Source organism: Calonectris borealis, chromosome 2 (assembly GCF_964195595.1).
Source record: "Calonectris borealis chromosome 2, bCalBor7.hap1.2, whole genome shotgun sequence".
NCBI lineage: Eukaryota > Metazoa > Chordata > Aves > Procellariiformes > Procellariidae > Calonectris > Calonectris borealis.
This window is the reverse complement of record NC_134313.1, coordinates 130197981-130208135: the sequence shown is the minus strand read 5'-3', so window position 1 is coordinate 130208135 and position 10155 is coordinate 130197981. Positions and strand designations below refer to the sequence as shown.

Below are 10155 nucleotides of genomic sequence, written 5' to 3'. Positions count from 1 at the left end.
CCCTCATCAAGAACAGATACAGGCTCACAAGTTTTTTCTGTCGGGTTAAAGGATAACAGTGAGATACTGACAGCACAATACACGAAGCTAAAGCGCTCTCAGCCTCACACTATTTAGAGAGCCAAAACCCAGCACTGCTTAATGTTCTGAGCTGAAAATAGAAGCAGATAAAAAGTTAGATGATGTAGAAAAATTAGATGATGTAGGAAAAAAAAATGTACAGTTTGAGATTGTATGCATTTTCAGGGGCAAAATTCTTATTTACCATTTGTGTCACAACAAAGAGCCTCTTGGTCAGTGCTTAGTCTTGCTACTAGGAAAGGGAGGCTGCTTCAACTCTGCCGCACGCTGCCCTGTCTGTAAGAGGAGCAGAACACGAGACTGCAGGCCAGGGGCTCATATGGGAGAGGATACCCTCATCCCAGTAAATCTCATATTTCTGGCAACCCTCTCTAGCTGTGGCACTTGGAGTTGCTTGCTGTTCGTATAGCAAGGTGAGATTATTTTCTGTTTCTGCAGTTTGGCACTACAATCTCATTTTTTAATTAATGAAGATGTCACTAATTGAGCTTCGAGGATCCAGGATCCAATTTGTATCCAAACAGCAGAGTCCCGTATGCAGTCATCTCCCTCTGACACATGTCATTCCTGTCTCCACCCAGAGTGTGCTTCTTCCTCGCTTGTCACAGTCAGCACTTAACTTACACAATCTCTAGTCCTGACTTAACTTACACAATCTCTAGCCCTGAACTCCTTCCTCCGCGAGATTTGTTTTTTTATTATTATTATTTGCTACATACTTGTGGTCTTAGAAAACGATGACTATTAGGGATGCTGAAACCAGCATGGGGAAGATGCCTGCTTGCCTGCAGGCAACAGGAGGAGGCAGAGAAGGGCTGTGTGTTGTAAAATGGAGGTCACAGTCTCCCTGAGCTTCTCATCACAATATTATCTGCTAATATGTATAAACAGGTCTCACTGCTGCAAATTCTTGCTGAATGAAGCACCAGCTTCCTTGCCTGTCTTTTTCGTCTTCGCCGCTTTATTTTTGCCTTGCATCTTCTCTGTTCATGCCTCAGCCAGTGCTTCCCTCTTGGTCCCCCCTTTCCCATGTGCCTGTGATGCCATGATATGGCTTCATTGCCTCCACATGTTCAGCCCTGCTCCTCTCCTCCTGACTGATTTCCCTCCCCTCCGCCCATCACACGGTTTGGCAGTGGCACCTCCCCACGAATGCATCATACCCGCTTACAGAAACTGCGCTGGGGACTCTCGGCATCGCCAGGACTGTCTTTCCCCAAGCTGCGGTGTGCCTGATGCCACTGGCCCCTGCCAAGGAGCCACCACAGGTGGCCAGTGGGGCTGTAGTATTTGCCATGGTGCAGCTGGACGGTGCTGTGCATCGCATACCCTGCGGCACAGCCTGAGCCACCATCGGCTGTGCAGGTGCTGCCTTAGCAGGTCCCAGTTTTACATGGCCACCTTTGGCCAAAGCAGCAAAGAGCTAATATCTTATGTGAAAACCCTTATGTAGCCTTTCTTAAAAGCATATAAGACCTCTGAAAAACTCTTCACCTGAAAAGACAAACTCATTTGCTAACCCAGCAGCCATGCCCTACACCTTCCACCAGTTTTAGCAGAGCTGGCCCTTTCATTCTCCAAAGCCATCTGCAGAGGGAATGATGCAGAAGGAACAAGACATCTTCTCCCAAGTGAGTCAACTTAGGTGTGCGTAGTAGCCTACTTACTGTATCCCCAGAAGCAATGATGCAGCTTCAAGGAAGTCTCGTTATGAAAGGTGTAGGAAGAGATAAAGATGAACCTCGTGAGTCACAGGAGCGTGCCAGGGGCAGAGCCTGCCTTTGGGACTTGGGAACACTCCCACCCCTAGACCTGATAATAGGCAAGAAAGAAGGAAGTGATTAATAATTAAAATAATTATGGAATAAATTAAGGTTATGGAGCAGATCATTTTGAGTGCCATCACGTGGCACGTACAGGACAACCAGGTGATCAGGCCTGGTCAGCATGGGTTTATGAAAGGCAGGTCCTGCCTGACTAACCTGATCTCCTTCTATGATAAGGTGACCCGCTTAGTGGATGTTGCCTACCTAGACTTTAGTAAAGCCTTTGACACTGTCTCCCACAGCATTCTCATGGAGAAACTGGCTGCTCCTGGCTTGGGCGGGTGTACTCTTCACTGAGTAAAAATCTGGCTGGATGGCCAGCCCCAAAGAGTGGTGGTGAATGCAGTTAAATCCAATTGGCAGCCGGTCAAAAGTGGTGATCCCCAAGGGTCCGTATTGGGGCTAGTTCTGTTTAATATCTTTATCAATGACCTGGACAAGGGCATCGAGTGCTCCCTCAGTAAGTTTGCAGACGACACCAAGCTGGGCGGGAGTGTTGATCTGCTGGAGGGTAGGAAGGCTCTGCAGAGGGACCTGGACAGGCTGGATCGATGGGCTGAGGCCAACTGTATGAGGTTCAACAAGGCCAAGTGCCGGGTCCTGCACTTGGGCCACAACAACCCCATGCAACGCTACAGGCTTGAGGAAGAGTGGTTGGAAAGCTGTCTATTGGAAAAGGAGCTGGGGGTGCTGGTCGACAACCAGCTGAACATGAGCTGGCAGTGTGCTCAGGTGGCCAAGAAGGCCAACGACATCCTGGCCTGTATCAGAAATAGTGTGGCCAGCAGGAGCAGGGAGGTGATCGTGCCCCTGTACTCAGCACTGGTGAGACCGGACTTCGAATACTGTGTTCACTACAAGAAGGATATTGAGGTGCTGGAGCATGTCCAGAGAAGGGCAACGAAGCTGGTGAAGGGCCTGGAGCACAAGTCTTATGTGGAGCGGCTGACGGAACTGGGACTGTTTCGTCTGGAGAAGAGGAGGCTGAGGGGAGACCTTATTGCTCTCTACAACTACCTGGAACGAGGTTGGAGCGAGGTGGGTGTTGGTCTCTTCTCCCAAGTAACTGGCGATAGGACGAGAGAAAATGGCCTCAAGTTGCGCCAGGGGAGGTTTAGACTGGGCATTAGGAAAAACTTCTTTACGGAAAGGGTTATCAAGCATTGGAACAGGCTGCCCAGGGAAGTGGTTGAGTCGCCATCCCTGGAGGTATTTAAAAGACATGTAGATGTGGCGCTTAGGGACATGGTTCAGTGGTGGACTTGGCAGTGTTAGGTTAACAGTTGGACTCGATGATCCTAAAGGTCTTTTCCAACCTAAACGATTCTATGATTCTAAGATAATTAGTCTTATTTATCTTCTTAAGTGTTTTCCAAAACTGGAGTCTTTGGATTCCAGGCCCACTGGTTTTGTGTCATCCTATAAAGTGGAAACAGTCCCCATTATTAGGTCTTCTTAGATGAGAGTTATAATTTGTGACATTATCTGCTTGGGCGGAGGTGCAGCTTCTCAGCTGGGAGGAAGCATCAATCTGGGAAATGGGAGTAGCAAAACAATAGCAAAACCAGCTCTTTCTACACCCCAGATATTTTGCACCTGTTCCCTGTAGCTGCGTGTGCTGGTTTTGGCTGGGATAGAGTTAATTTTCTTCACAGTAGCTAGTATGGGGCTATGTTTTGGATTTGTGCTGAAAACAGTGTTGATAACACAGGGATGTTTTCGTTACTGCTGAGCAGTGCTGACACAGAGTCAAGGCCTTTTCTGCTTCTCACCCGACCCCACCAGCGAGCAGGCTGGGCGTGCACAAGGAGTTGGGAGGGGACAGAGCTGGGAAAGCTGACCCCAACTGACCAAAGGGATATTCCATACCATATGACATCATGCTCAGCATATAAAGCTGGGAGAAGAAGAAGGAAGGGGGGACATTCAGAGTGATGGTGTTTGTCTTCCCAAGTAACCGTTACGCATGATGGAGCCCTGCTTTCCTGGAGACGGCTGAACACCTGCCTGCCGATGGGAAGCAGTGAATGAATTCCTTGGTTTGCTTTTCTTGTGTGTGCGGCTTTTGCTTTACCTATTAAACTGTCTTTATCTCAACCCACGAGTTTTCTCACTTTTACCCTTCCAATTCTCTCCCCCATCCCACCAGGGGGAGTGAGCGAGTGGCTGTGTGGTGCTTAGTTGCTGGCTGGGGTTAAATCATAACACTGGGTCTGTCTTTGTGGGGCAGCTCCTAACCCACTGAGTGCCTGCGTGGGGCAGAGAGGCTGTGAAGCATCAAGTGGGGATGGCAGTCTGCTGGGAGGGGAGGCAAGTGAGGTTTTGGAGATCCACAAAGAGAAAGCTGTGGCAGAAGGTGGAAGATGGGTGAAGATAACGTAACTGTGCCTCCTGCACTTTCCTCCCAGCGACACCCTGCCTCCCTCACCCCACAAACCCACATCTGGGGTTGCTGCTGTATTCCTGGGGTTCCTCTGCTTTTTTCAGCTGTACACACCACAATTATAGTTGGTGTAAATGGAGGCTTCTAACCTGTTTAATTTCTGTGGCTTAGCCAAGCGCTTAGCCGTGGTGCTTGCAGCTGTGTCCCTAGTTCTTGGGATTTCCAGGTGCTCTCCCACACAGATATGGGGAAGGCCCAGGAGTGAGCTTGTACAGTCAGATGTGCTTAGGCCAGTATAACTTCAACTTAGAGAAATAAAAGGGGTTTTCTGTGCGGAGTTTTATTATCTAAGTCAGTGTCATATCAAGGGTGCTGGTAGGCAGGTGCAGGTAGCAGCAAGGAGGCCCCTTCCCTCCCACCCCCTGCCAGCTGAGCCCGTGCCAGTCACCAGGGGTCTGTAAGGCTGCCTGCACCGACGGACCTCCCCTACGCGGGGATGGGGTGGTCAGCAAAACTGTCAAAGCACAGGCACTCAAAGTACGCCGAGTGGCGTCCCAGAGAATTGCAGGGATCCCTGTCACATATGAAGTAGCAGAAAGAAGAGAAAAAGACGTCAGAGAAAGGAATAAACAAAATATTGTGGGGAGGCAGAAGAAAGAAAAGGTAAGGGAAAAATAGATAGTACATCTCATGTTTGCATGAAGCAATCTAGAGCTCTCACTACCACGAAATAATACAGTGTAAGCCTATGTAGTGACTGCAGATGGCTAAATAACTTTAACAAGCAGCTTCTGAACTTGGTACACTTCACATGGTACTGGCAAAGGCAGTAAATGTCCTGTGCTGCGTGAGCCCAGACTTTAGTTTTCTCACTTGGTTTTTCTTAAATCAAAACTCTGACTGCAGTCAAGAGGAGTATCCTCTGGGTAAAAAGTGAATAAAAACTGCTAAGTGCTCCATCACTAACAACAAGTTTGTGTTACTAAAACAGCCATGAGTGTTGCAATGACATTTTCTCCTTTTTTTTTCTTCTAACATTTTTTTTCCTTTAAAAACTGAGTAATTGGGGTGTGAGGTTCCCTATAATAGACAAAGGCCTAGTGGGAAGGTCCGCCATCTGCGTTATTAAAGTCACATGTAGGCACCATGGGAAGCTGACAAGATGCTAGAGACAGCATAATGAACAAAACTTTTGTACTGTTAATACTTTCAGTGATTCATAAAATATTGATAGCAGTCTTGAATGCGTGGTGGCCAAGAGGGAGGCCACTTCACCCACGAGGAATGCGCTAATGAAAGGACACAATAGGATTTTATACTTGGAGAAATTCCGCAGAGGGACAAGAGCTCCGCTTTTCACATTTGCATTGAATGGCAAGAATAAAAACAGGTGGGAGAGCAGGAAGAAAGTCCCATCTTGAAGAAAAGGAGAGGGAGAGAGGGCTGGGTTGGGCACACTGGCTCCGACTAGGCTGGGAGATGGGATGAGGGGTACGGATGGGCTCCCAGAGCTCGGCAGCGGGCTGGAAGGTCCCTCTAAGAGAGGCAGCATTCAGCATTAGGCTGCTATTGGTTGAGTCATTCGTTAATTTACGTAACCGAGATAGGCCCCAAAAGCCCCAAATGACAACTAGATAATAACCAGGCGTCAGGCACACCCTAAACAGCATTTTAATTTCCTCTTTTGTGACTCGGCATCAAGAATGCAACCGCCTCCTTTGCTGGAATAATGCACACGCTCTTGCATTTAAGCCCGTCGGGTGTTCACAGTGAATTCGGGCGAGAGCAACAAACGCGAGAGGCATGTCTCCTGGGAGCACCCGCTCTGAGCAGGCACCTCCTTGGGGCTCTCTGCAGCCTGAGAGAGACCTGAGAATCACAGGAGCTGGCACTCATGCCTCATCCAGCTCCTGGCTTGCTTAATTTGATGCAGATGGGTAGTCTTCCTGAAGTCATGGGGCTACTCACCTGAGTTTTTGAGCTAAGCAGCGCAGGCAGCGAGGCTCACTCGGCTCCTACCAGAGCTTGCTAAACGCTGGCTTCAGAGTCAGTTCAACTTGTGCAAAGCCACTGACATGCCCCGAAGGACAGAAACTGAAAAATGTGGCAAGGGTTTTTCAGACAATGCTTTGAGTTTGAATCTAATTTAATATCTTCATAGTGCAAGTTTAATGATGAAAAATAAGCACCAGAGTGATTCTGTTGTGCTCAAATGGAGTTATACATGCATTACAATTACAAAATTAATATGTACTTGCTTGTTAATTCAGGCAACAGAAAAAGCCAGCTTGGATATATGAAACTAAGAATGACAGGAAGACACTCACATGTCAAAGCATAATTTTTTTTTCTGTTTTCCTAATGTGTTGCGACTTGTCATGGCCAAATTATATTCACTGAAGCCAGTGAATGACGACAAGTCAACATAGCCCAAGTTATAGTCCCATGTCTCCAGCCAACAAATGATCTTTTAATTCCTTATTCTTGCCAAAATTGTGAATGTAACATTTTACTTGTCACTGGAGGAGTTTAAGGCAAAGCCAAGCTTCCCCCCCCCAAAAAAAACCCCAATATATTTGCACAAAATTAGAATGAGAACAATGATTTAAATCAGGTTTAAAGTTTAAAAAAAAAAAAAAAGAGAAAGACTTACCTATCTGCAGTTAAAGAGTGATTTCTTTCTAAGCTGCTTCTCTGCAGCAGCAGGCAGTAGTTCTGCAAGTGTAGTGAAATTAGTGTTTATAAATGTTACTATAGTAACTGTATCCGTAGCCACAGGCTGGTAGACTTACTGTTCTGGTTATCTAGTGAGCAGCAAGGTAAAAAGGGAAAAAAAAGAGACATAGTATTGTAAGACAGCTGTGCTCTTGAGGATTCAAGCAGGAACTGCAGCAAAAGTATTTTTTGCCTTTATACTAACCAGTGCCTCACTGTATGCAATAAAGCAGTGTTTTTCCCATTAGATCCTCACAGACACACCATGAAATGTAAACAAATATTTGGGCACTTAACCAAACTCCGCATCTACTTCATAACAACTTTCAGCTTTGATTTTACTGTAATGGAAGTAAAAACTTATCAGGCTTTTAAGGACCCTGAAGAATAAGGTGAAAGAATAAGGTCACTCGCCTAGACTGTCTGTGCAGTTTCAGACATAAATGCACGCTGAGTGGCCTTAATAAACATCAGTGAAATTACTCACCTGTGTAAAAATAGTAAATGTATTTTCAGAATTGAAACTTGTAATTAATTTCTATGCGGATGTGCAAACTTGATGCTGGGTTACATACCATTACCTTACCATTTAAAGGAGAAGCTGGTGATTTAAAAAAAAAAAAGAAAAGAAAAAAAAAAGAAAAGAAAAAACATATTGGGGGATGTAAAGGCTACAGCACCTCCCAGAAAAAATAGGAGTCTACGTTCAGGCACGGACATTAAGCGGTCCGTAGGAGCCAATATATTGTTCCAGATGTGCTCTGCGCTTGTAACATTTGCTACCGAGGAAGAGTAGTGGGAAAGCTGAAAGTGAAACTAAGCAGTAACAGTTTCATTTTCAAGCCCTGGAGGAAAGTGGAAACCTAACCGGCATAAAAAAATGCAAGCAAAGATTTCTTAGGTGGCTGTTACCATACAGTGGCTATTTGTTATTTTAAAACATGATTCACACACTTAAAAATAAAAATTCATTCTCTCTTGAATTTAAGAGAAACTGGATTTTTTTTTTCCCCTTGAATTTGCTGCAAAGCTTGGGGCAGCCGCCTCCGAGGCCAGCGGCTCCTCCACCTTAACAGTCCGTCTTAAAGCACCGGGGATGGCAGCAGCCATCTTACGGGTCGCTGTCACAGAAGCTGGGAAGTCCTAACCAGCCCCGGCCTCCGCAGCGGGTCCCCCGGCCCCGGGGAGCCCGCGGCGGAGGCCGGGGTGCAGGCCCCGACCCCACATCCCTCCTTGCCAACCCCCTGTCGATTTAAAAACCTCAGCCAAAAAAAAAACCAACCAAACAGACCCCCTTTTTCATGAAAATACTATTTTTCCATTTTTTCCCCTATCATTCAATATAAATGTCAACTTGCCGTAAAACATTATGCTTGAAAATACCACCAGAAGCTGAGAAAACGGGGGCGAGGGAAAAGGAAGACCACAGGAAAAGTGTTTTCTCACTCCTGCTCCCCCCAAAAAAAAACTTTGCAGAAGCCCGGAGTCATCTTTGCTTGCCCGGTGCAAGGTGGCAAGGCCCTGTGTCTGCGAGAGCTCTTTATACGCAGGGATTCCCTTCCAAACTAATATTGCTGCTCCAGGTCTACACATCAAAGAGCTGTAGATTCCATGCAAATGCCCAGCCCCAATCCCAACCTTTTAAACCATGGTGCCATACTATAGAATTGCCATTTGTGGTTTCTCACAGCTCAACCACGTTTTTACATACGTGCAATGGAGCGTAACCGCCTCAAAACTAAAGCACTTGCTTCTGTGCATAAAGCACAGTTTCTGTGGCAGGACTATTTACTTAATTTTAGCTTTCAATTAAAAGGTAATCCCTTTAAGACATAAGTTGACCTGCTGTCAACACTTGTTCCTGGACAAAAACAAAAGCAAGCCCTAAAACCATGACGTGAGGAACTGAGGAGTGAGTCTTGGAATTCTCCTCTATTTAAAACTGACTGGGATTTATATATTGGCTGAAACAGAAATTATCGGGGGGAAAAAAAATGAATCGTTTAAAAGCGGCTGCAAAGTGCATAGAGTGGAAATACTATGGTTAAGTCAAACAAAGTAGTGCCACTACGAGGGGGAACTGAGGCTGTGGCAGCACCGCGGGCTCACCGGGATTCAGGAGCGCGTCCGCGCCGCGCTGCCACCGCCGGTGGCCCGGGGCCCGCGCGGTGCGCGCAGCCAGCCATGTCGCCTCTTTCCAGGGCAACTTTCGCCGCCGCCTCCCGCAGGGCCGGGACGGCTCCGCAGCAGCTTCCCGCAGGCAGCGGCTGCCGCCACCGCCCTTTCCGCGGGGGCGCAGGGCGCCGCCCGCCCCCGCGCAGCCCCCGCGCAGGGTTACGCGGGCGCGCGCCCCGCGGTGCGCGGCGGCGGGAGGCGGGAGCCGCCCCCCCCCCCGCCCGGCGGGGCAGGAGCCGCCCGCGGAGCGGCGGGTCCCTCCTCCCGCCCCCCCGGGGAGCAGCCGGCGGCGGCGCGGCGAAGGGGAGGGTCTAGGGCCGGGCGCACCGCACCGCGCCGGCCGGCCGGACGGGCGGGCGGGCGGCTGCCGCCGCGCCGCGGGCATGGCGGAGCCTGGCGGCGCCGGGGCCGGGGCGGCGGGCGGCGGCGGGCCGCAGCAGGGCTCCCCGGCCGCCGGGGGGGTGGCCGCCGGGGGGCCGCCCCGCAGCGCCGCCGAAAGCCCCGGGGGGCCCGGCTCGGCGCGCACCGCGGGGAAGAAGGCGCAGCTGCGCGCCGCGCCGCGGGCCAAGAAGCTGGAGAAGCTGGGCGTCTACTCCGCTTGCAAGGTACCCGGCCGCGGGCGCCCACCCGCCCACGGAGGGTGGGGATTGACGGGAGGGAGGGAGGGAGGGGAAGGAGGCGGTGGGGAAGGGCCGTGCCGGGCGGGGGAGGCGGCCCGGCTGCAGCCTGGCGCTCCCCGCGGAAGTGGCGGCTCCGCGGGTGCCGGTGGATCCCGCTCCCCCTGGAGCTTTCCGGCCGCCAGTCGCAAAAATAAACCCCCAACGCGCCGAAGACCGGACCGCGGGGGTAGCGCCGCCCGCCTCCTGCCCGAGCCGGGCGGCAGCGGAGGTGCCCGTCCCCGGCCTCCGTCTGTCCGTCCTTCCGCGGGAGGCGGCGGGCGGGGCGGCTCCCGGTGCCGGCGGTAAGCGCTGGGTT

The 10155-nt window shown here is 50.0% G+C and overlaps 2 protein-coding genes across 12 annotated transcripts in view; one reads left to right on the top strand and one right to left on the bottom strand.

Annotated features, from left to right (window-relative positions):
* Positions 1–9191, bottom strand: part of PP2D1 (protein phosphatase 2C like domain containing 1) — a 35628-nt gene extending 26437 nt beyond the window's left edge. For 2 of the 4 annotated variants that reach the window (XR_012672635.1, XM_075143431.1), the window contains exon 1: positions 6944–9102. Coding sequence is in view for 1 of the 4 variants with exons in the window: in XM_075143430.1 (XP_074999531.1) it covers positions 9115–9191 (77 nt within the window). In the remaining 3 variants the exon portion in view is untranslated. The other 2 variants (XM_075143430.1, XM_075143432.1) reach the window with 2 other exon arrangements.
* A 357-nt stretch (positions 9192–9548) lies between these two features.
* KAT2B (lysine acetyltransferase 2B) overlaps positions 9549–10155 on the top strand; it is a 47055-nt gene continuing 46448 nt past the window's right edge. For all 8 annotated transcript variants that reach the window (XR_012672632.1, XR_012672633.1, XR_012672634.1 and 5 more), the window contains exon 1: positions 9549–9785. Coding sequence is in view for 5 of the 8 variants with exons in the window: in XM_075143424.1 (XP_074999525.1) it covers positions 9564–9785 (222 nt within the window). In the remaining 3 variants the exon portion in view is untranslated. The remainder of the gene's footprint in view (positions 9786–10155) is intronic.